Raw genomic sequence first — 27288 nt, 5'->3', positions numbered from 1 at the left:
CACATACACTGGCACAAAATGTAGAAAACACTAGCAATGACAAGGTATAATAAAAATAAATAAATAAATACACATCAAATATTATTAATCAAATGTATATCAAAATCAGCGGAGCAAAAACAAGAATATTGCATGTTTGTCATCTTCAGAAATACAATGGTTAGTATTGTAAATAAATATAGTAAATATATATTGTAAATAATATATGAAAAAATATTTAAAAAACCATACACAGCAGTACAAATAACTACAAAACTTAAGAATGTAAATATAACAATGTGATTTAGAATGTGTAATATTCCAATCGGTTAACGTGAATGGTCATATGAAGTTCCATTTCAGAGGGTTCCTAAAATATTCATCCGCATCATGTGATCAGAACCATTAACAATGAAATGTAAGCAAAGCCCATCAGAAAAAAAACACTGCAAAATGTAAACCCAACCTCTGCTGCAAGTCACGATTCACAATATTGAGATAATATTCTCTATATAGCCAATGAAAACAGTGTCGTTCGTTCATTGAAAGGGTCTTATTAGTCCACACAGGGAACCTAGCACAAAAAAATGCACTGATAAATGTTTACGGCGCATAAATAATGTAAGCGGCAACATAAGATGGCTGCCCTCTGGCTACAGCCAAGAGGGGGCAATTGTTAGTCCATTCAATTCAAGTCCATGCTTCCAGGTCATTCATATTTCATCTTCTCATCATTCTCACAATGAAACGAGCGAGTCTAAACGTTCCCACGCTGTGTTTATTTGCTTTTAATGCGTCCGTTTACAGTCAACGTCATTGTCGGCAAGTGTGCTAATTGTGTTTATTGACCGTGGATGAGGAAGCATGTGAGGATAGGCGGACAGACATAGGGGTGCATCCATCCACATCAATATTCATCCACGGTAAATTATTGAAGAGACGGCATCACCCTGCTCGCCTTCATAAAATATACTCCAACAAAAGGGCTTGTGATCGCATGTATATGCACCAATAGTAAATCGGAATATTTCACACTCACACAAACACAAGCGCACACACGCTCCGTCCCAGGGGAGCTGATTAGTGGAAGATTTGTCAGGCGTCCCACCATAAACATAAATTCACCCAACCCCCTCCTGGCCTCATACTGCCAACACAAAACCCTTCTTGGACACATTTCTATTATTTCATGCAATGTTTCAGTCACTTTATCAAACCACGGCACAGTCAATGAAATTACTAGAAAATGCCAGCGATCCCTTCCAGCCTTACAAAAACAAAACCAACTTTGTAAAACACCCTACACTGTTGTATTTTATAGAAAATGTACCATACTATCATGATTAAACTGAATGCAGGCAAATTGTGAGTCTGGTTTCTTGTAAGTAACGGTACCACAGTATTTTATTAATTATATTAGTGTTTGTGCTTCGCGATTCATCTGCTTCATGCACCACATGCCCAGATCTGTTCCACAAATTGACAAAGGGAAAAGCGGCTGTTGGGCACGAAATGTATATATTATTTGTTTCTACACTTTTGGGGAAAATGGTCACTAAATTGGTTACGCTGAATCACCCTCTATTTGGAATATTAACCAAAGAATATGTTGAGTAAAAAATAAATGAATTAAAAAAAAAGCCTGGCAGCCACATTTGATTTCAAGTGGCCTTTTACCTCCAACAGCATTAGAGAATATATTTATTATGAACATATTTTTTTCTTTATCTAAGTGAGTTCAAGATGTGAAAAGAGGTTACAGACAGTGCAATGTGTGCATGTGTGTCGTACCAACTGTGCAAGTGTTGCGCTTGTCCCAGATACTGGTGAACATCACACAGCCTGCAGACAGCATAGCAACCAGACAAGTCTGATCGCAGTCTGGAGGAGGAGACGTGGGAAGATACCAGCTATCCTCGGCAGACTGAAACAAGGAAGAAGAAAAAAAAATATCCATTGACACAGAGGGAAAAGCCCAACTAAAAAATACATTGGAAGGTGCAGAACTTCAAGTGGGGGCCGTGCGTCTGTCTTTTTCTACATTTAAAGGGAAATACATTTTTTTTTCTCCGTAATGGCTTTCTGTGATTATTCCAATCTATTTGTTGACAACCTGCTAACTCTTCAAGCTCAGTGGCCACTTCCTGTTTGGTTTTCTGATGTGAAATCTGAACAGCATGATGAAGATGAAGAGGATTGTTTAAATACCAATTCTAATTGAATCAGGAAATGTGTCGGTCCAATAAATTCCTGCTGTGCTTTATATACTTCATCCCCTTGGTGCTCATTCTCCTCTGGTGGTAAGCCAGTTAATCAATGTCTATGCAGTTCACTTGTATTTAAATGCAAATGTACCGGATTTAAGAGTTCATTTTTAAGAACTATTTGTTCTTAAACATTTTGGGTACAATTGTGTGCACTATGCATTTTAATTCAATACTAAAATCTATACTTATGTGCAGTGTTTTCCCCCCAAAATCGTGCATAATGTTACAATGGCTTTTAATATGCAGTACACTTTTTAAGAAATAAAATCTGTCACATTTCTAATGAACACGGTTGGGGCAACGACACAACTGTACTTTAATGTTGATCATTGCGGGTGTACTTGCAGAGCAAAGTTTTTAAAATTTTATTTAATGTGGTACATTATGTCAAATTCATCTTCTGATTTTACCCAAAAACCCAAAATGCAAATTTTTGGGAGCAGTGTACCTGATGTTTTATCTAATTTCTATTTGAATTAAATGTTGCTCATTTTTGGCACGAAAACTGTTTTTGCCATGTCAGAAAGCCCAAATTGTCCAAAATAATGCTAATTGATGATGTGGTAATGGAAAATAATACAACTGAGAATGTTTTGCGCGTGTGTGTGCGTGCGTGTGTGTTCCACAGCTAAGCGCTGCCACTTAGTGGATAGAACATGGATGTGCGGTGAAAATCACATTTCACTATTCTATTATAAAACATCCAGAAGGGGCCAAAAACAGTTTTATTACAATATGGGCCAGTCCAGCTAAAACAAAGTCGGATATTATTGCATGTTTAAGAAATCACAGTAGTTTCAATTCAGTGCCTGTGCATCAAAAGCACTTTTTTACGTATGTATTAGTGTCAAGACTCAGATCATCATCAAATTTTTATGTGTGGCGGTGCACTTCTTCTGTTTGTTTGTTGTTCTTGTTGTTATAAAAACTCAGTAATTGTAATAATAAAATAATAAAAGAGGCTGAGTAGTTTTGACCTAGTATGTAGAGATTTCGCTGAGTTTTTAAAAAAGCAAGAAAGAATGTAGATGTTATTTTTAACGGAATATTCCCAGCAATTTTTCACGCCACATGAAGTAATGATCGCAAGGAAAAAGTCCGAGGACTACATAAATGCTAATTAATATAACTTACTTACAAGTATGATAAATACAGACTGCGTGTTATAAATGTAGACATTTTTAAGTTCTAACTAACTTGTGGCCCACCCTAAATATGAAAATTTTAATTCTCTAATTTACGTGCCGCCCGTTAGAAACTAGTTTGTGTAATTTTTGTAAGCGACTGATCATGTAACCTGGCTATTCTTTGTCCTCGCGTGCTGAGCCATTCAAACCAGAGGAAATTGGTCAGGCGCCGGTGGCTTCAGCGCCTCTTAGCCAATCAGCGGACAGCATCGCCAAACGGTTCCGCCTTTACGGGTGTCCTCAACCATATATTGGCTAATCTTCAGGGACCTGACACATTTGGGGGCGTGCCTGTTCCATAACGGTGAGCTCCATCCAGAGGTGCAGGGGAGCAGACGAGTTGTAACCGGGAGGTAAGCTTTGACTGCCGGGTGTACCGTCACGGTTGTCCCGCTGAGAAGAGAAACCAAGGGTGGTGCTGTTTAAACAAAAAAGTGTCAGGTAAGAAGTATGACAACTCTTATTCGCTTTATGTTTTAGAACACCCGTGAGAATTTGGATGCACTCGTTTAAGAAAAAAAAAAACAGCTAACAAGGCTAAGTTACGTCACGTTAATAACGATGGTACTGTTTTCCAGCCTGGTTTTATATGCTGCCATAACTAAGTGCTCGCTTTAATGCGCAAATACATGTTCATTTATGTTCTATTTTAGTTGGTCTGACGCGACCTTTCACCAGTGAAGCGTTATGACATAACATATGGACTATGTTAGTGTTTTCTGTTCTTGAAGAGCCAATCAGTAATAAATCAAGTTAAATTAAACAATAACAGGATAGACGCCATGTACAGAATGTGCTACAAAATGTCATCATTATGGTTATCAGGGTTAATAAACAATGAAAGAGTGGATGTTATGTACTGGCCTTGCTACAAAATGTTACTATGCAGTGGCAGTCACAGACACATTCATTTTTTCGCAATAAAATTAAACATTACAATGAATGTAACGCCAATTATCACCGAGGATACATTACACACCCACACCGGGTAAAAATCAGCCATATTAACAGACTATATTTTAAAATAAAATAGAAATATATATTTTTTAAAAAGTATTACCCTTTCCACATACTTAAATGTAAACTTATTAAACACACACAATCATTTAAAATATAATATATAATCTTTTTATAACACTTTTTAAAGCAATGTTGAGCATCTGTTCTTGTGCATCTCCTTACAATGCACAACAGGCTTGCTTCAAACTGTTATTTGTCACTCCCAGTTGAAATGTACTGAAAAACTGTCACAAAAAACAAAAGAGAATTGTATATTTAAACATTTATGTGTCCTACCTGAACATATTCTGTCATTTTTTATTTCTTGCAAAAGTCACCACCTTGATGCTAACGTACAATGCAAAACAAGAGGCTCATTGAAATTATCGTAACTCTCAAGCCTTCAGAAAACTGCAGTTTTAACACAAAAAGAGCAATAACACGTACTCACAGGCATATATTCTCTGTGCTCCTTGGGAAAGACTGGCCCTTTGGCAGACATGAACGGTCCCACGGAAGTCACCAGGAGGCGAGTCCAAAATGGAAGCCACAACCAGAAGGCATCAGGCAAGATGGCAGAACCTGCACAGTGGGGGAGAGCCTGGTGAGTTGGACACATCATCAGCAACAAGTTCATAAACTACGCTAACATGTTATTTTTCTCTGCGGTGGTTGCATTTTTGATGATTGAGAGTGCTCGCCTCTCAGCATTCATACATGAAAAATGTCATTTTTGATGCACCGTAAAGTGAATGACAATGCTTGTTTATCAACACATACACATAAAGGGGAGAACATTTCTTCATGTATAGCACCATGAATGAGAATAATTTTTTCTCACATGGAAAATGCTGACACATGTTTGTTTCTCTGCCGTGGTGGTCTTCAGGGAGGTGGACTGGTTTTCGCTGCTGAGTGTGGTGGCCCTGCTGTGCTTCGCGCCGTTCATCGTCTTCTTCTTTGTGATGACCTGCGACCAGTACCAGTGTTCCGTCACACAGCCCTTCTTGGATCTCTACAGGGGCGAGGCTACCCTGCTCTCCATCTGGGCTCGTGTACCCTTTGTCACCTGGTCGGCAGCCAAGATCTACGCCGCGTGGGTCATTTTCCAGGTGGGAGGGAGTAGAGATGGACTGCTTTCGCTCGAGCATCCTTTGACCGGTGGCATAATAGCTTACACTAAAAGTCTCAAGAACCCATGCCATTTATGAAATAGGAAGTTGACCATTTGGTTTTGAAGCAGCCATTTTGCACACATTTCTTTTGTAGTTCCCCCCGGGAAGTTATGTGAAAAATTATCCCCTGAGATGAGTTTCCCTGATCAACAAGAAATTGGGTGGACATGTTTATGATGACAGGACACGGAAAAGTGTCAGCCCAAAATTAAACAGTAAGGCAACTATTTTGGAAGCCATAATTATTAAAATTATTACAAAAATGCCCTTGACACTAGTTTCAACTATTGACATGAAATTGGGTGGACATGTCTATCATCACAGGGTGCACAAAAAGCCTCAGGGATCCAAGCCTAATATTGAATAGAAAGGCAACCATTTTATTTTCAAGCAAAAAAGGTCCTATGGCAAAAGCCAAAGCTATTTCATATATTGAAAAAATGTTGGCAAAAGTATCAACAGACTGTCCCTAGATATTTTCAACTGCATATAAAAAACAAAATGGGTGTAAATGTGTTGTTTCCAGGTAGTGTTGTACATGTGCTTGCCCGACATCCTGCACAAAGTGCTCCCCGGTTACGTCGGGGGAGTTCAGGACGGCGCCCGAACCCCCGCAGGTACCGACACACTCGCCTCGGCACAACAATGTGAAACGTCACCTTGACGCTGTGACCTTCCCATAGGCCTCATCAACAAGTACGAGATCAACGGGCTGCAGTGCTGGCTCATCACGCATGTACTATGGCTGGCCAATGCCCGCTACTTCCAGTGGTTCTCGCCCACCATCATCTTTGACAACTGGATCCCGCTCATGTGGTGTGCCAATGCGCTGGGTTACGCCGTGGCCACCTTCGCCTTTGTCAAGGCCTACTTATTCCCCACCAACCCGCAGGACTGGTGAGGCTTTTTTTTTTAAACACTTTCTTCATCAGGTACAAAAACAATATGCATGAATAAATTATTTCAGTTTTTTCCACACACAGTTTTGTAAAAAGTTAAGAGACTGCTCCAACAATCCCTGATATTCAATCATCATAATCACAATAATAATAATCATGAGTATATGATTTCTTCACAATCACCATCACAATGTACAGAATAAGGACAGAAAAAATATAGTCCGCGTTTTTATTAAAATAATTATTGACTCAGAACTTTAGCAGCACATTCGTTGTGGTGGTGGGCAACTATAAGGGCTTTGTATGGGACTATAACAAAAATGCACAAAAAAAGATTTTAAAATCTAGTGAAGTCAGGGTTATTAAGAGTTTAGATTATGGGCTGTCCCTTTTATAGTGCTTTTCTACCTACGGTAGACAAATTGTTTCACACAAATTTCAAAATAAATATATTTGCTGTTAATCTTCCAAGATGCAGTATCTATTCCACTTGCAGTGAGCAATACTCCCTTAGTGCAAAAACTTTTGTGCTGTCCTCGCGACACGTGCCTATGTTGCAGCTAGACAGCCAGCGAACTCATGACAAAAACTCCAGACAAGGCGCACTTTTCTTGCTTTTATAAAGTTCTCTTATCCTTACAGACAACTATTGTAAATTATATTTATAAATATAGTAACTGCAACAAAGAAGAAATAAACACAGTAGATTAATATAGTGCAGGTCAGTACATGAGCAGTTAGCTTGATGAAACAACACATTTCCATACACCTGTGTTCAAAATAAAGTACACACTTGACCACATATAATTGTTGATGAAATTACAAATACTCACAAAGTCTTCCAAAGCTCAAGTGTTTTGGAGTACATTCGCCACGTTCATGAGCAACTCTTATGCAATTACAAAGATATATGTATCGTTTTCTTCGAGAAGTGAAATGCGTCAAAGATCCACTATTAAAACAGATGCCCTTACATGGACGAAATCGAAAACGATCCACTAAAAGAAGAGGTCCTACTCTCACACTTATCCCAGTGTTTTAACAGCTTGTACTAATAAATCGGGAATAATGGTTATTTTTGAGAAAATATGAACTCGTTCAAAATATTTTAACTTACACAAATTGTGAAATATGAATGTCTCTTCAAGACATGACAACTTTATTAATTTTAGTATGTTTTTTTTCGGGTTTTTTTTTTTTTACAAAGTGGTTGTCCTGTTTTTAACCTTGCATGAGTTACCAACAAAAGGTTAAATCCAAGGTAATCCTCACAGTGAAAAGTGAGGCCTCAAAAAAGAGTAAGAGTAGGGCCAAACAATGACGTCTTGTGTATCCACAGTAAGTTCACGGGCAACATTTTCTACAACTACATGATGGGCATTGAGTTCAACCCGCGAGTGGGCAAGTGGTTCGACTTCAAGCTGTTCTTCAACGGGCGGCCGGGCATTGTGGCCTGGACGCTCATCAACCTCTCTTACATGGCCAAGCAAGAGGAGCTTTACGGCCAAGTCACCAACTCCATGCTGCTGGTTAACGTCCTGCAGGTGAGCTGATACTGAAACACAACTGTAACAATACTCATAGGCATATATTCTTTATTCTCTGCAACAAATGACTAATATTACTGCAGCTCATTGAGTAGTTGTAGCTGTGTTCTTCATGTAAGCATACATACTGCCCCCTTGTGGCGGGGGGTTTATTTATTTCAGGCCATCTATGTGTTGGATTTCTTCTGGAACGAGGCGTGGTACCTTAAGACCATCGACATCTGCCATGACCACTTTGGCTGGTACCTGGGCTGGGGTGACTGCGTGTGGCTCCCCTACCTCTACACACTACAAGTCAGTCCACAAGTCTGGTTCACAAACAAACACTTCACATTTCCATCATCAGAAACTGAAAGAACAATACAGCAAGGTGCAGAGCTAGACTCTGTGCCATGTTGGGAAAGAAAGAAAATGGGAAGGAGACAAAAATCAAAGCTTATTTTCTTATTGTTTATCATCGTTTCATCATGTCATTTCTTAATGTCATCGTCTGTTGAATTGATTGGCATGTAGACTGTCTCATCAAGCAACGATTTTTGAAAATACTTAATTAAAACACTTTACATGTCAAACAGTAAAATAAAGCACGGTAACAGATACAGTAAAGTGACAAGATAGAAAATACATTGACCTTCCTAGGCACTAAAGACATTTGAACTCTAAATACATAATATACTTACATTTGCAGCATAAAAAATAAATACAACCTACTGACCGACTGAAATTAAAATAAAAACAGTTACTTCTTTCTTCACATTGCGATGCAACACAATTGACCCCAGTGTGTGATGTCATCTAGGGTCTGTACCTAGTGTACCATCCCGTGCAGCTGTCCTCGGCTCACGCCGTGGCCGTGCTGCTGCTGGGCCTGGCCGGATACTACATTTTCCGCGCCACCAACCACCAGAAGGACTTGTTCCGCCGCACCGAGGGCACCTGCACCATTTGGGGCCAGCCCCCCTCCTTCATCGAGTGCTCGTATCGCTCGGCCGACGGCGGCACACATCGCAGCAAGCTGCTGACGTCAGGCTTCTGGGGCGTGGCGCGCCACTTCAATTACACGGGCGACCTGATGGGCTCGCTGGCGTACTGCGCCGCCTGTGGATTCGGCCACCTGCTGCCGTACTTCTACATCGTCTACATGAGCATCCTGTTGGTGCACCGATGTGTGCGGGACGAGCACCGGTGCGGGAGCAAGTACGGCGCCGACTGGAAGCGCTATACTGACGCTGTGCCACAACGACTCATCCCAGGAATCTTCTAGGCCAAGCGAAGGTTCTCAAACAAAGCCATAACTTGGGAGTTCCACAAAATAATTTGCAGTAAATAATGATCATTTAATCATTTAAAAAATGCATACCTACTATATATAGGATTCCAAAGGGACTGAAAATCCATTGAATCATTTGCAGTATTTAATTTTTTTTTTTAATTCCTATTTAAAAGTGCATACACTGCCTAAGGTTCCACTGGAATGGAACATTTTCCAGTCCACAAAATAATTCCATGTTATGTAATATTATAAAAATGCACATACATACATACATAGGGTTTTAAAAGGAGTGAAATGTTCTTTTGAGAAGCCTTTTCCGAGAATTTCTGGTATTGAATTGCCGAGTCAACTTCATTGCCCTTTCGTATTCCCTGTATGGTATCGCTACAGAATGGACAGTTGGACTCGACTGAAGTTTTGAAATTCCAAGTGAGTTTGTGTAAGGGGATATTGGGAAAGCAAGAACCAAGGTTTGAAATGTACATGTCACATCGGACACTGCCGCCGTCAACTAATTATCTCACTGCGGGAAGCTGCATCAGCATGAAGATGCGATTTTTTTTTAATGGCTAGGTAATGGTCTTTGCACCACACGTGTATGTGTAGGTAGATCCAGAGTGTTGGTTTACACTGCCGTTTGGGAATTGTCATATCCAAACCTGATTTGAACCCATTTCGTTTCGATGGAAAAACTGTGCCCATGCACTGACCTAAAGACCAATAACCGTGGACCAAGTGTCTTGTCATCACAAGTGATAATTTACAATGATAATCTACAACATTCCGAGCTGCAGGAGACCAAACGAGTTTTGGCCACATTGTTGACATTTCCTAAATGAAAGGCATCTTTGTTAAGTTGGTTTCTGCAAGCTGAGTCCCGTTTAAAGTTTCTTATACAACTTCTGTTCATTTCCTCTCATCCCATCAATTAAAAGTGTTGGTTTCATGTCCTTTTTGCACCTGTGCTAATTACGCTGACATGATAATTGAAAGGTCATTTTGGATCACAAGTGTCAAATTGATTGTGGAAATATTGGGCATCATGCCAACTACAAAGAAACTTGAGTTTGTTTGTTTGTTTTATTAATTAATCAGGCAGAAAATTTATGTTGACATTTAAACAGTGGCTGGCCGTGCATTTCACACATAGGCCTTCTGTTAAGTTCTACTTCGCCCAACTTGAATAAATACCCTTCATAACACCATCATTTATGACGCCACGGCTGGAGAAATAAAATACAGACACACTCACCTGAAGAACCTGTATACATAAATAAACTACGAAAGACGATTATAAAATTGTTAAATAAGAGGTGAAAAGTTTGAGTGAAACGTCTCCCATTTCAAGCTGCCATATTCCCCCGTGGGCACTAGAGGGAAGCAAAGGACAAGCAATCAAAGTCTGTATAAAGTTTGAATCTGTTACCCGGTAGTCTGAGTAGTTTTCAGAGTGGAAGTAATGGTAATAAAACAATCAAAAGAAACATTGTATTGGGGGAGGGGAAGCTAACAATTATGAATACTACAAGTCCATAAGTATTTATTTTACACTTTGGGACATAATAACATTTTTACATTATACATTAAATATGATAAGGAAAATATTAAATAATCATACTAACATAAAAACACTGCACAATTACATTCTAAAATGTTTTGAATATTGTGTTATAAAATGACAATTTAGACATATTTTTCATAAATTAAACTGAGTAAAGAGTAGCTAAGCTTTATTTTACCTCACCGATGAACAACTTGGCCCAACTGACTATTTTGAATGGTGATTTAGGATGTTAAAATGTTATGTATAATTTACAGATGTGTAAAATATGCATGCAACCGTAATAGAATGATAACAGGTTCTTCTTTTTTCCCAAACATGACGTGAATGCTTACTTCAGGTTTAGGCCCTACAACTTCATTATTTCCATTTCCATGATTTCCTACAGGGCAAAACTGTCTCTAAATCAAAACAAATGTGTTGTGCTCCGGATTGTGTTCGACCTTGTGGCGTCTGCGTTGTAAATCACTTGTGATAATAAACTGTCAATAAGGCTCCGTGTCTTTGTTGCAGTATTGATTGATGATTATGATACATGGATGTGAACTGCTCTTAATTCTCCTATCAGGTTAATGGAGTCCCAAAGCATCCTTGACAGGCAGGAAGTATGGCCCGACGTCCGCCATGAGAACCGGCCTCGCTTGAACCAGACGCAATTACCAATTTGCAAGTCTGGATTTGACAGGAGCACGTTTTCGCTACTAACAACGGCAGTCGGGGGAAGCAACATAGCACAATAACAGTGGAGCCTCGTGAGGCCTAAATGTTAAAAATATTGCGTAAAGAGTTATGACACCACGTCACAGATACTATTTATTAGCATGATTATGGTGTTTTGCATTGTTTGTAAGCATTAAGATAAGCAGACATTTCTAAGCCAATGTAAAGAGGTGGTTTCAAATAAAAAGTAAAGTAAGTCACTTTGTTTGACATTTATTTTGACAGTAAAATTCATCTGGGAGTGGCAACGAGCTTGCACTTGCAACCATTTATTGAACCGCCCAACAAGTCAAGCGCAAAATGAGATCACTGGCAAGGAACGCGGGCTCCTGACATTAATACACAACGTTAGCCAAGATGTGGGACAGTTTTTGACCAGTATTATTTTTCCCTCAGTATAAGCACACAAGTTAATAAGAGAAAACCTTTTTGCTTTTTTGTATGTAACTGACGGTCAAAAAAAAAATAATAATAATAATAATTTTTACTTTAGCACAGGAGCTACATTTCAGGGTCTGTACTTCTTGAATTTAACTTGAATAGAGGAATTAAATTAGCAACTTATATCAAAGTCCTTTTTTTAAACTCTACTTCTACTGTTGTACAGTATATGAGTATTTTTGACACCTCCACTGAGGGAGCATGTGTGGGGGGCCGCCCATTAGGGAACTTATAGAGGTGAAACATACAGGGGAAAACGCAATTTTCTGGCCTGATTTCCCCGAGGGCCAAATTATTTTTTATGAGAGGCTTTGCAGGGTGAGAGCGGCATGCAAAGTGGGAAACGGGGCACCTCGTAGGGTGGAAAGTACAGGATTTGTCAGCAAAAATGAGCCCCAAACACTTGCGGATCACGTCAAGAACATTCCAGGCATGATTGGACTCAGCCTGCTGGACCAAGACACTCAAGTTGATATTTTCAAGTTTAATAGTTGTGTTGTTCTGCGCCAAATTTTTGCATTTGTATTTACATTGCCCACTTTTTTTTTATCCTTCCACATTACTCAATTAATTCAAACTATTCAAATTATTCACAAAATTTGGGCTTCCGTTCATTTAGGACATCTTGGGATGTATTTTTTTTACATTTCTGATATTCCCACATTTTTCTATTCGTCCACATTTTTAATGTCAACATTCCGCAATTCATACAGACAAACTGAACTTCTTTCCCTATTCTCTACAGATTCAAACCATTTAAATTACAAATGGTTCAGCTGGTTCGTTGAAACTAGTGCATTGACCAAATTCCCACATCTTCAGAATAAATTTCCCCATATTAAAGACCCTGTGAAGTGCATTTAGGGGTAAGCTTCCAAATACATACTGTAAGTACTTACCCAAGTACTTGAGTCATACCTCTTCTGCTTCTTCTTCGCCTGTGGTTAAAATATAAAATAAAATACAGGTAATTAAAACACAAACTAAATAATAAACAAACAAGAAGAAAAGACTTTCTGCATTGCCCGACGAAACAAATGTGCATTTAGCTGTTATCTTAAATGTCAATCCATTTGGGGGCATCTTGAGAAATTGCACTGACTTGTTCTCTTGGTGTTTTGTGTAGCAAATCTCAGGATGACAAAAGCCACTATTATTTAATGTTTATTTTGTGCATCTGGTGTCTTTGCAAAATGGTCTGATTTAAGAGCCCCTCTTTGACCTTTTGATCCATGGCCTGCTAATGGAGTGTCGAGAGCCACTTTGACCATCAGACTAAACAGAGAGCCTCCACTTTGAACCCGAGAGGTCAGAGTGAGCTGTATCGATAATCAGAAATGTCATTGAAGGAGAGACGTCTGTGATGCGTCAAATCATCAGGGCATTCAACTTTGCCACCTTTGAACCGTAGCGGCCGTGTTTAGCCTGAAGGAAGAAGACACCCTGGGTGGTGGAAACCTCAAAGGTCAACTGCAATCCGTTTCCTGGACTTTCAAAACAAGCGGCTTACATGAGACGCTAACATAGCGGGCTACATCTTCACTCACAAGCAGGTCACGCCACTCACAGCGGAATCCCAATCAAATTTCTTTGTTTAGAAAAGTTTACTCAGCGTTCCTTCCTATCAAACACAACCAACAGATCAACAGTCAAATCCAAATAAAAGAGATTTGTTCACAAGCTACCCAATAATATTGTTAGCAACTAGCATCATACAGCTGACATAGCAGTCTCCAAATTTGCAACATCTATCATAGAAGACCCAAACGAAAGTCATTTGTTCATAAAAAAAGCTGGCGGTAGAGAGTCCTATGAGGTCATTGACACAGCAATGAGTGAAAGCGGGTAAAACCTAACACAAATAAAACACTCCTTTTGTTCACAGGCGACATGCATGGCAGATAATCAGTTGGCAGCTAGCGTAAGAAACTCACAGAGCCTACATGCCCAATCACAAGCCGATGGACGGAGTCAATAAGTCTTCTGTTTCCAAAAAGATGTTCAACACCACTAGGCGAAAGTCCTATCAAGTCAAAGGCAATACAACAAAAACCGTGGCGATAACTAACTATTTCCTAGTTAGCCCAAATTCCTAAAGTATGAGTCTATATCTTCCGTTCTTGCCAACATCACAATCAGATGGACTCAAAGCCACAGAATCTCTCTATGAAAAAAAACTGTTGTGTTTACAAAAATTAGTGCTGAATATTACTTGGTCAAGAACGTTCAAGTCAACAGCAGTGGTACAAAACGGTATGTAGTATGACAACAAACCAGCTGGCAGCTCACGCAGGAAGCTAACGTACATACACACCTGTAACACACAACCCGTGGTTCTCAAGTGACAAACATAACAGCTCAGCTCAGTTGGTGGCTACTCAGATAATCAATCCCAAAAATCTATCACACTATCAATCAAGCCAGTGGCAACGAATAAAATGAGGAAGTAGCAACCAACAAAAATTAAACCAGTCACACTTCTGGTCAGGCATCTTGAGCTGCTGCTAAATTTGGCCTGGGCAAGAGACCTATGAAGCCAACGGTGATGGAATAAAAACAGGAAGTAGCAACCCATCAAAATTAAACACTGACAGCGCTGAAATAAGAAGCGTTCGACACCAACTTCACATTGACAAAGTATATGCCAACGAACCAGGTGACAGCAAGCACAAGAAGTTAACGTAGCCGTAGACATCTTTTAGCGCTCTAAGCAGGCCCTAATGTTTTCTGGGAAATTGCACATCTATGGGAGCGCTTGTACTTTAAGGAAGCACGTTGGTGTTCAGTGTGGCACCACTTATTAGGTTATCTTTGAAAGTTTGACTTGTAAGATAAATTTAAAAAAAAGGCTTAGGCTGCTGGGAAGGATTAAGAAGTTAAAGCTGCAAATCCTGTTTCTGATGAGGTAAAAATGAAGTCAGAGCAACAGAAAATGGCCATGGATCAGCAGAGCGAGCAGCAGCGAGCGCTTACACGCTCAATTGGCCTCCTCACAACTGCTATGTTGTTACTTCCACAGATTAGAAATAAGTGCTGGAGAGTAATGAAGTACAAATGGTATGTTAGTCAGTTGAAGTCGATTTTTCAGGTATCTGATTTTAACGGAAATCCATCACACCACTCCATGCGTAGAGTCCACATAATTGACAGCAAAAATGTATTTAGATTTACAAATATTCTTTACATCGGATAGACTTTAGGTAATTAAAGTTATTCTATGGTACAATTATTCCATTCAATTACAATTAATGACGTATCAAGGCAATGTAAAATAAAAAATAATATATAAATTGTTTTTTTTCAATGAAAATGATAAAATATGAAAACAAACAATATTTTTGTTATTAATAACTAAAAGTGCCAAAATCTAATGAATAGACACATCCTTAAATGATTAATTGTGTTATTATATAATTAAAATTAACTTGATAAACTTCTTATTTCCAATTGATCATACAACTAAGTAAAGTAAATTAATTTAAAATAAAAAATATCCATCCAGTAAATACAGTATTTTGAGAAATATTGAAAGTGAAATACCATCATTATTTTAAATGTATGCATGTATTTATGGATGGATGGATCAATGGGTATCTGCTCCTTCGGCCCCTGCTTTTGCACACCACAGAGTACGCAAGTCTTTTTTTTAACACAAGGACTCGTACTCAAGTACTCTGTGTCAGTACTTTTTCCATCTCTGTAAATAACGCAGAGTCAGAGCAACGGCAGGGAATCCACTCGTGCGGGCTTGTAGAGACTCGTGACACGCTGGGGCATAAACACATCGGCCAAAACGACAGCTGGCCCGGTCCACAGAGAGGGGGATTCCAGCTACGTGTTTAGTTGCCATGGCGACGACTGATGGAAATCCGCGGAAGGGTCGTAGCCCGTCAACCGAAACCTGTGTAGTGGATATTCGGGGCTCGCTGGGCCGCGCCCGCCCAAAGTATGCCGGATCCAGCTGGCGACCTGTGATGGAGGGTGCGGGGGACGGAATGAATGGAAAGATTGGACACCCATGTAAGGTGGTGTGAATACATCACTACTCGTTTTCGTACTTTGAAAATGTCACTAAAGCATATTTTGGGTAATCAAATGTTGCTATTGTTTTTGAATATTTGTGGATATTAGTTTAATAATTATGTTAATATTTTTTCCTAATTTATTATTTGTGTTTTTTTTAACACACTGCTAGTATTCTATGCAATATTTGTGAACATTTTTATCTGCCCATGACATTATTTGATCATAATTTGTGAATCTAATGTTTCTCTAGAGTCAGGTCAATTAGTGGAGTCGAGAAATCAAAGCAAACATGCTGAAGCAGCAGTTAACTGTTATGCAGAATTTCTCAAAAATCTTGTTCTTGCACTTTACGATCTTTTAGATTGATAATTTTGATTTCTTTACTTTGCATTTAAATGTCTTTAATTTCCCATTTCTGTGTATTTCTTCCAAAATATTATATATTTTTTACTACTGCTTATATATTATGATTGATAATGAATTTTTCATCCAGCATTTTTGTATTATTTTGTATTAGTTTCTCATTTTTTATTTTTCATATTTGTGTATTTTTGTTTCTTCTCCTGCACTCGATTTTTTTTTTGTTCCTAATGTGTTGATTTGTGTCACTCCATTTAATATTTTTTGGGGTGGTGGAATAAATATTAAATACCTTTGTATCTTGGCCACGCTGACATTTCTCTTAACTCTTGCTACAACTCCAATAAATCACACCGACCTAATCGCAAATCATCTTTGCTGCAGTTGCACATGATGACCACCGTCATTTCTGTCTTGTGTATCCTGTCCAGTCAGTGTTGGACTCCCACGTGTCCTATAATGCCTTGCTTCACACATAAACTTCCATGCTACATGTGACCTTTCCACCTCGTCCAGGAATAAACACCAGCACATGTTAGCGTTTGGGAAGGAGTCCAGCATGCATGAGGGATGATGATGAGCTGATGATGATGATGGCAATGGCGATGACAGGTCTGCAAAAGTCACTCCAAACAATTCAGCCGCTCCCGTCCACACCCGGCCACTCCCCACTGCACCATGGAAATTATGTCTGCCTCAATTTGAGGGCAATTCTTCTCAGTTTCCTCGCACTCTCAACAAAGTGTTTAGATTTTACACGAAGTTTATTGTTATTGTTTTAATTTGGAAGTGCACGCTTTGTCCTCCAGGGGGGCATCTTGACCCCAGGAACAAAGAATAGATGCCTGTGAGTGTTGTTACATTGTCTGTCTATGCTATGTTGCTGCACCATTTGTGTTCAAATGCACTGCATTATTGTTGCTTGTTTTGTTAGCCCATCTATGGCTTTTCAATTGCGCAATAACATCAACCTAATGTCATTCATCAGACAACGTAATTTGGTGTTTGGTTGAATACGCAAAGTGAAATTATTTTTAAAATAAATGTCAACTGCGAACGGCAATTATAAGCTTGAAGCCTATTTTTTAAAACATTTTCACTTGGGACTGGTGACAAAAATTAACAGAACAATGGCTTGTATCTCGAATAAATGTATTTTAGTATCTGCGATGCTATCAGAGTTCCGAAAGTTTGTCAAAACACTTGTGATGTTACACTGTGCTCACAGCATGATGTTGGAAAACTGGTGACTAACTGAATTTATGATCCACCCTGCTGAATGTTCACACCCAAATATGGACATCAGGTGCAAGCAATCCAGTCACAGATCGGGTGGAGATCAGGTCATCTCCACTCCCAAATCCTCCTCCAAGATAAAACAAGTTAAATAACTTGCCTGCGCCACAGCTTTGAACTGATCTGCCGATGTACGACACTAATAAAACAAAAGTTTATGAAACATCATAAAAACAACTCCTCGTGGCCAACATATGGAATCTATATAAACACTAACAAAGAAGTCAACTTCATTTTTCCACAAATATACGGACTCAAACGGATCACACACAAAAGCCAAAAACAATAGAACAAATACTGGAAGTGGCAACACAACAAAATGAAATTTCAGGATGGGGTATTTTGTTGCTTTTATTACATTGTATTGTTGTCTTAAGAGCGTTTATATGCAACTCTTCCAATATGATGCACGTTGCATACAGCATTTGCAGCATACTGTGCTTTACTTACACCCCACCAAGCACGACAACATCGTTACAGCCTGCATAAGAATGTTAAATAAATGATTCATGAAGTGCAGATTAAAAGCACGTACAAGCAGAGCCAAAGTGCTGCGAGGGCGGTGGAGATTGTTTACTATCGTGTATTTTTTGTTATTTTGCAAAAATAAAACTTAAGTGTCAACTAAAAATAGGCCACATTCCAGGGTGAAGCTTTCAATAAAAAACCTAAAATCATATATGTAATGCTTTCTTGTCATTTCAAGATGATGGATTAATGAATGCAAAAATAAGCAGGAAATGTAATTGTAAAGAAAAATAAATAAATAAAAAATACTCTATTGAGCATCTAAAGGTCTTCTTTAAATTTTGAAAGGCTATTTTTCGAAAGCAATTCAAGAACTGTATTGATTTTTAATGATCCATTGATTTCCCATTAGTGTAGCCAGGAAGGTGTTTGACTGCAGTAGAATGTTGGCTGCGTTTTCGTCACTTACGCTGCACTTCCTCTCTCCACTTCCTACTTCCTGTCTGGCCGCTGTGAAGCTACTCTTGTCTTGCTGAGGAAGGAAAGTGTTTGTTTATTTTCATCTGGAAACATCTCATCTTGTTCACGTTGTGCTCTCTCGTCTACAACATGTCCGCCATAAAGCTTCATTGCTAAAGTCTGTACTTTGTGATTTCGTTACTTCAGCAAAGTTGTCCGGGTGGAATGGACTGATTCATGAAAACATGAATGAAGGGTGGAGCAAAAATTGACATTCTAAAGAAAAGGTCGCACAGGAAACGTTATGTGTCAAGATAAAAAGCACATACACACAAATGAACACACGCACGCTGAGCTCACACCGGTTATGCACTGTTAGCAGGATTCGAGTTTGTGTGCGTGTGTGTGTGTTGGTGTCCGTGTGTTTGTGAGTCTTTTTGTATTTGTGAGTGAGGGTATGTATGTGTTTGTGACTCTGCGTGTGTGTGTTTGTCTTCACGCGGGTGTGTGTAAGCAAAAGAGACAGACAGGACGACTAGGAGGACACATTGAATTATTCCCAACGTTTCCCGACTCACAAGTGACCATCCATCAATCAACACGCTCCCCCTCCTCACTGGCCCCTCCCCCTCCTGATTTCAGAGTCCTCCACACCCTACATGACCACACCTGATGAGGCATCTAATCTTCAAGCCTCCTCCGCTTTTTTTTTTTCCTTCTTTCCTGGGCCTCTATCGTGACTAACTGATTACCGCAACTTGGAAGTTTTCTAGTCAATTGGTCGATATTTTTGCTTTCTGGGCTGCTTTAGGCCACAACTAATGCCCAGGTGCTCACAAACACACACACACACACCCACGCCCACCCCCACACACACACCCTCCTGTTGTCACTCACTAAGCCACAACCCTTGAAGGCAGAAAATAAATACGACACTAGACACAGTAATTACTCTTTTAAAACCAATGTATTCCTTTACATATAATTGTCTTTTCTTTTATTAAGAACTCATACAGTACAATTCAGTGCAATTGTTCTTTATTAAACTCCCGTTCAATAAAAAGAGGTGTATTTAGCGGGGCGGCGATTTATTCCATGCAACCGCAACCCATTGGGCAGAATGCTAATGTCTTCCCACGCTCACTAGCCACAATGCACACGCATGTGTGTGTGCGTGCGTGCGTGCGTGTGTGTGTGTGTGTATGCAGGAAGCACAGCGGTCAGTCCATTAGCCTGATGGAGTTTATATTAAATTACAAAGTCTCTCTGTCCCTCTCTCACTCTCTCTCTCTTTACCCCCAGCCACCGCCTCCCTCCCCAATCACATTAGTGGTCTTATCTCATTTATTGAGGCTGTGCAGGAACAGGGGAGTGTCAGGGTGGAGGGTATGGAGTGAGGCAGCGGGTGTTATGATGCCTACAGAAGGAAGGACGAAACCTCGTAAATATAGAGGTTAATGAATAGGAATCGACGGTATATTTGTGCGTGTGTGCGTGTGTCCACACGTGTGAATGCATGAATGTTTTCAGCACTGTATATGTCTATAGTGTCGTTGCACTAATTCAAGTTCATTGCAAGAGGCAATGACACCTTGAAAACAGGACACATATTCAGCCGCTGGGTGCCATGATTGGATGAATGGAGCTTCCCTGAATTACTCTGTCATTCGCAAGGAAAGATCGGGCGAGGTTCACCTCTTCATGAACAACTACGGGAGAAAATAGTCGAACAATTTAAGGACAATGTTGCCCAACGTACAATTGCATGAGAATCTGGAGGAATCATTTAATGTAAGCGGCAAGACCCAAAACCGACACTGTCCATGATCTTCAATCCCTCAGGTGGCACTGCAATCAAAAACTGAAATCAATGCGTCAAGGATGTAATCGCAAGGGCTCAGGAGCACTTCAGAGAACCAATGTCAGTAAATACAGTTCGGGGCTACATCCATAAGTGTGACTTGTCAGTGCATGAGTCAGAGGTGGGGCCTTTTAAATGTTTAAGAAATACTTTTGCCTACATTATAAAAATGACATTCGGCTTTTTCTAATTTCTACATTAAATGCAACTTAGCCGTGGTTGGGACTAGCAGTGGCTGGGAATTAATTGGTGCACTGACCGGGAATCGAACCCATGTCGTCTGCACGAAAGGCAGCTTAATTGGTGAACAACAAAAAGATCAACTCTTAAAACAAAATTGGACACATGGAGACAGACGGACAACCCGAGACAATGTGCGCTTGGAACAGATCATTACAAATGTGTGTGCGTGTGCGTGTGTATACGCAGAAGACGGTGCGCCCTTCGCTAACAACAGGTCTACATCAAGAGCAAAAATTGTAATAATGACTGCCTAGAAGACAGACAAGCTAATGCACTGGTGGCGTCGCTAGTATGTTTATGTGTGTGTGTGTGTGTGTGTGTTGCATACTTCTCAAATTGACCCAAGGTGACACTTGGTCTTGTCCCAATGTGAACCCATACTACACATTAAATACATACGTTGGCCATTTTCCTCTCAGTAATTGCAAGTTGTACTGTGTGCTTGGCAAACAAGAAACGTGCATCCATTGTGAATTGCATCTTTGTGAGTGAACAATGTCTCCACAAACAAACAAACATTTGTGTCCTCAAGAGTCACATTCAGTGCGAAAGCAGTGACAGGAAGTGACATCATTGATCCGTACTCTCGTGATTGGTTACTGTTTAATCCAGGGTTTCACTGACCTTGGCTAATTTGGCCTTCAGTTGTCCATAGTATGCTCATGTGTGCGTGCTCATGTGTACGTTCGTGTATTTTTCCCACAGACCGAGGTCAAATATTTTTTCTTTTTAAAATTGACATTGCTCCAAAAAAAAAACACTTTATCCTCATAAACATTAAGACCTTAATGTAAAAGAAATGCCTTTTAATCTTGACAATATATGACTCTATTCTCATAAAATACAACTTTATTTATATAGCGCAGAAAAGTTTGATGAGTGGTTGTTCGTCTGTGTGCCCAAAGACAGCTGGGATAGGGTCCAGCACCCTCGTGACCCTTGTGAGTTGAAGCGGCTCAGATAATAGATGGATGGATGGATGTGTATATATGGTTGTCATTAAAGAAAAGCAACTTAAATGAAATTGTGATCTAACTTTGATTTTTTTTTTTTTTTTTAATTCCAAGTCTGAGTCAGCCTATTGAAATTTTGGAATAGCCAATACCATGCCTATTAAGTTTCTGTGTCCTGATATCGCCAAATAAATCTGTCTTTGGAGAGATTGAGATAATCATGTTTCTCAGGTGTATATTTTTTCCACATTTACACCTACACTGACGTAAACAAAAGTCAATAAGCAACAGCTTCCATCTCCCGCCTGCTTTTTTATGCTAAGGAGGAGTCTTCCATCATGTCAATGTGATGCTCTTGTGTTGACTAATTATGTCTGAACGCCACAGCACTCATTCCACATAGTTCATCGCGAGGTCAACGAGCCAATGAATCTATTGACTTTCATACAGTTAGCGTGTGTGTGTGTGTGTGTGTGCACGTGTGTGAGTGTGTGTGCGTCTTTAAAATGATTGATGAAATTCCCGAGAGATAAGAGGGGAAAAAGAGTCAAGTGAGATCACACTGTCATTCACATTCAGCTACAGTATCGACTCAGATAAGCGCGTGAGTGTGCGCGTGTGCGTGCGTGCGTGTATGTGTATCAATGCGTGTATTTCTGTTAGGCCTATAATGTTGCAGCCTCTAAATAGGATTCACATTTCCAAGGAATTTTTAGATTTAATTTGACCACATGACAGGAAGTTATTGTGCTATAGCTAAATCTAAACTTCCCATTTTTTAAATTCGATTTGTAGCTTCAATGTTTTCAGAGCCGAGAGGTAGATTTGCATTTTACCGTCCCCTAAGAGCGCACCAAATGTCACGTTCTATTTAAACGAGTATCAAATGAGCTCTAATAAGCTACGGCTAATGTCATGTGTGATCCATTAGCAGTCCTAATACTTTTTTGTTGTTGTCATCCGTTGCAAAGCTCATACAGCTTCCAGACATTTTTCTAAGTCATACTAAATTCTATTTCCAGTTATTCTTAGATAGATCATGGGTAAACTGTACAAAAAGTGTAGTAAAATGCACAGTTGTATACATTCATAAATATGCTCCCTTATTTGGAAACTACCAAATTATTTATTTCTACTAAAATATAACAAAATGGACTAAAATTCACCCAATTGTACTGAAAAGTGCGAGATTTACTCCAAACACATTGTAGTAAGATTTGCTACATTAAAGAAAATTTACACTGAAGTTTACTCAATAATACATACAAAAATTGTTATAATTCAACAACAAATGTAATAAAATGCACTAAATTTTACTCAAACGAAATTGTACACAAATTAACGAAAATCTTGACGTGTGCGCCTTGTTTAAATACTCAAAAAGTGGCCTGGATCAGCCAGCATAGAGTTGACTTTATTTGACAACATTGACCCTCACCTCATTGGTAGCTCCAAGGTCAAAGGTCAACATGGTGATGGATGGTGTTGAAGGAGGGCAAGGATCCCAGGGAGGTTCAGGTTGTACGAGGAAAGACAAAGACAATCACAAAGGAAATGTGGTTTCACTGGAAGCGGAGCGTCGCACTCGTCACACTTCTTGATAACCACGCCGGGGAAACAATAACCACACACATGCACGCAAGCATGGGTTTTACACATCCACGTTCAGGTTTTTGCCAAACAGGGTGTGCATTTCCTCTGTTGCCATTCCGGGCTTGTAAAGCCAAGGTGAGGACGCAAGCGCCGAAACGGGCTGGCGAGATAGCGGGAAGTGGCAGGAAGTGCGGAAACTGAAAGGGTGGAATAGCTTGGAGTGACATCATCTCCTTCCCACCACCTTGTAAATGTGTCTGTGAAAGTGCGTGAGTGCATGTGTGTGTGTTGTTTTTTATGAGATTGTAATTGACCAGGTAAAATAGACCAATCATATATCTTCAAAACGTTGCACAGGTTAAAGTAAGATAAATGCGTGAAAGTGAAACCAGATAAAGAAGGCAGTGTGAAATAAAACAGTCATAAATCTTCCAAAATAATTAAGGAATTTAAAATAATACTTTTATAAATGCCAAGTTAAAATTAGTCTACCATAAATTCTAACAAACTTGGTATGTTTAAACAAAACCTTAAATATAAAAAGATACTACCATAAATCATCAAACGGTTCTACAAATTAAAATTATGATTCAATCTGCACAGGTTAAAATAAAATTATTGTAAATCCACGAAATGGTGTGCTGTTATAAAAATATGACTGCCAAAAGTGACGCAGATTGAACTAAAACCACCACAAATCTTCCAAAAGGCGCTCATTGTAAACGACAATTGCCATAAATCCGCCATAAATTTGCAGGATAAAAGTTCAGTTGAGAAAATTGCTGTCAAAAATGTAACATTTGTCAAGATTTTCCTCGACATGCAGGTCTGAAATTTCTCATTTTATGGGAAAGCATCGTTCGGCGAATACATCATCCAGTCAGAAGGGTTCATGTTCATCATCACAGCTGCACGCCACAAATAGACAAAGAGCAGACAAAGTGTCAGATAAATAATAGCCTGCAAATCTCCTCATGGGTGTGTAAATGTGCATGTGCGCGCGCATGTGGCTATCTGTCTGCATTCCAAAGGCCAATGAAGAAAACACACCAGCCAACATCTGAGACATTCCAAGTCACAACAAGCGGCGTCTGTGACCCAAAACATGAACGTGCCAATTTGACCCCAGCGACCTCAAGCATCTCCACTCAAATTCAGTACTGCTCTTCACCTGATGTTGTACAGTAAGCCGTTAAAAGCCTGAAGTTTGGACTAAACGCAACTGAACCCTAGCCAAATTTACTAGACTCAATTAAAATGTGTGTAAAAATTAAAACAATTAAAAAATGGAAGACAATTTGTTTAAAATCTGCAAAAATGAAAGTGTATATATATATATATATATATATATATATATATATATATATATATATATATATATATATATATATATATAAAAATAAATATATCCATCCATCATCAGTACCGCTTGTCCTCACTAGGGTCGCGGGGGGGTGTTGGAGCCTATCCCAGCTATCTTTGGGCAGTAGGCGGGGGACAGCCAATTGCAGGGCACACAGAGACGAACAACCATCCGCGCTCACACTCATACCTAGGGGCAATTTCGAGTGTTCAATCGGCCTGCCATGCATGTTTTTGGAATGTGGGAGGAAACCGGAGTACCCGGAGGAAACCCACGCAGGCACGGGGAGAACATGCAAACTCCACACAGGATGGCCGGAGCCGGGATCGAACCCACGCCTGATGCTGTCTCTCACTGTGAGGCCATCGTGCTAAACAGTCGGCCACCGTGCCGCCTATATAAATATATATATATATATATATATATATATATATATATATATATATATATATATATATATATATATATATATGTATATATATATATATATATATATATATATATATATATATATATATATATATATATATTCATTTATTTATTCATTTATTTATTTATTTCCTTATTTATTTATTTAATTATTTTTATTCATTTATTTATTCATTTTTTGCGCATGGAACAGGGAAGTTTTTCATTCTCATGAAAACACGCAAATTATAGTCCAAATGCGTTTTATTTTTGTTTTTTGTTTTTTTTGTTTTTGTTTTTTTAGCACAAGTCATTTACGTCAAGGTAAACAGAAGTACTTTAGTTATTTTCGTTATCTAATGGTCTTACCAATACACACACGCACACACAAATTCACCACATGTGGCGTGAGATGTTTTCTTCATTACCTTTACTGCATTCAGTAATTTTACGCGCTTTTTGTTGTTGTTGTTGTTGTTGATGACAGATTGCATCGACAGACGCTACGCGCACAGGTGGAATGTGTGGTATATTTCTTTTACGGGACTCAGGCGGACCAGTGAGCCGTCTTAATGAAATCCAGATTCTTTGCAAACGCCTCATCAAAGGCCTGACTGTCTCACCTCCCCATGTTTTGGTCTAAAATTAGGTAGAGGAGAAGACAGGAAGAGATTTAACGACATTAAAAATGAAACAAAGATCAACAAATCTCCAATAAATAAGCAATACTCAAATGAACTAACTAATGTGTTCAATTAAAAAAACTAGTGATGTAGAATATATATATAACACATTTGGCAAGGACTGAAATGTCGCTTTTTAGTTCATTTGTTTGTTTGTCTGTTTGACATTTAAAATAATGGTAAAGGGCAGAAAATACAATAAATAATTTATTTGAGGAGAAAGAGTCCCAAAGAAGATAAGGAGAGAAACTTCGTGCAACTTCATTCTTGATTTTATTTAAAATGGTTGCAATGCCACTTAAATTATTGCCTGCACAGTTTATAAAAGATTTTCTGATAGCCACGCTTTGACCCTGGAATAGGTTACTTTTATTTCCATCATTTCCTTTCGGAAAAATTGTTTCCAAGTCCAAACGGCAACATCCTGGAAGAGAGTGTGTACTTTGTGCGTGTGTGTGTGCGTGTGTGTGTGTGTTAACTATTGATTCACTTGTTTGACTTTCAGTGTGTTTGTGTGTGAATGATTGACTTCCAGTTTGAAGTTTTTGCTGTCATTCTATTGAGAATACAAAACTCATTGCATTGTCAATGACAATGAAATTTACTCTAACGTAATTAAACCTTCCATCCATCTATTTTCTATCGCTGTTGTTCTCATTGGGGTCATTTTTGTGTGATGTGGAGCCTGTCCACGTTGACATTGCGTCGAAGGTGAGGTGCACCCAGGATTGGACGCCAGCCAATCCCAGTTTATTTAAATTTAGTTATTTTAGAGTTCTTCATTGAAAGGATCAATAGCTGGACTAAAAAAAAAAATCTAATATAATACTTACAAAATAAATATGTCAAAATATGCTTTGAAACAGTGGTTCAGAGAAAGAAAAAAATATCTGCCACTGTGAACAATGTACTTCCTTCCAATTCAGTCATGCTGTTGCCTGCTTTGTGTCTTCCAGGCTTTAAGTGCTGATTCTGCTTCCTCTCAGTGGCACACAAGCCCCTGGTGTCCCGTGTGAGACAGGAAGTAAGGCCCTATGGAGTGTGACCTCAGCGCAGGAAGCCGGGCCGAGGGGCGTTGTCAGCCCCTTAATGGAATAGTCGAAATCAAATGTGCTGAAAAACTGCGCTTAAAACTAACAGCGAGATTGAACAAAAAATTAGAAATGTTGGAAATGTGCAAATCCAGTGTCAGCAGGTGAACTATGCTTGAGAATAAATAGGCCTGCCAGGATTTAGGTACTGCACATTCAGGTCATTTATTAACCTGCTCACTATTGCACTACAATGCAGTAAAGTTGACAAATGACTCACAATACCTCTGTGCTCACCTGACTGAAGATTGAGTACTAAAACATACTACATATTTATTAAATTGGGAAAAAAATAAGAAATAACAGGGCTAAAATTTGTGCCTAAAGTGCTGTCAAATGTGTCTTGAAATGAGTTAACATGACCTTATGTGACAAACGTAATAAAATGTCAGCTAAAATTTACAAAATCGCACTAACATAGCGTACGGTAATTTGT

The 27288-nt window shown here is 39.2% G+C and overlaps 1 protein-coding gene and 1 long non-coding RNA gene across 4 annotated transcripts; one reads left to right on the top strand and one right to left on the bottom strand.

Moving 5' to 3' along the window:
• Positions 1 to 737: 737 nt before the first annotated feature.
• LOC148337253 (uncharacterized) lies at positions 738 to 14559 on the bottom strand. 3 transcript variants are annotated; one of them, XR_015843132.1, is made up of 5 exons: positions 14363 to 14559; positions 12948 to 12986; positions 4884 to 5014; positions 3544 to 3851; positions 738 to 1903 (listed from the first exon to the last, which is right to left on the bottom strand). It is a non-coding gene; the product is annotated as an uncharacterized LOC148337253 (long non-coding RNA). The 3 variants fall into 3 exon arrangements; XR_015843133.1 differs by lacking the exon at positions 738 to 1903 and adding an exon at positions 7340 to 10696 and having other exon boundaries at positions 2954 to 3851; XR_015843131.1 differs by lacking the exon at positions 738 to 1903 and having other exon boundaries at positions 2954 to 3851.
• Positions 3705 to 10391, top strand: dhcr7 (7-dehydrocholesterol reductase). The gene is made up of 8 exons (XM_088295482.1): positions 3705 to 3874; positions 4915 to 5036; positions 5322 to 5544; positions 6134 to 6224; positions 6291 to 6504; positions 7846 to 8050; positions 8216 to 8347; positions 8853 to 10391. The coding sequence occupies exons 2-8, from the start codon at positions 4933 to 4935 to the stop codon at positions 9315 to 9317; spliced, it is 1434 nt and encodes a 477-aa protein (XP_088151608.1). The 5' UTR covers positions 3705 to 3874; positions 4915 to 4932; the 3' UTR covers positions 9318 to 10391.
• Positions 14560 to 27288: the final 12729 nt, after the last annotated feature.

The sequence above is a fragment of the Idiotropiscis lumnitzeri genome, chromosome 5, assembly GCF_059441095.1.
Source record: "Idiotropiscis lumnitzeri isolate Australia: NSW breed Sydney's pygmy pipehorse chromosome 5, RoL_Ilum_1.0, whole genome shotgun sequence".
NCBI lineage: Eukaryota > Metazoa > Chordata > Actinopteri > Syngnathiformes > Syngnathidae > Idiotropiscis > Idiotropiscis lumnitzeri.
Note: the sequence above shows the minus strand (reverse complement) of the source record. Positions and strands in the feature narration are given on the sequence as shown.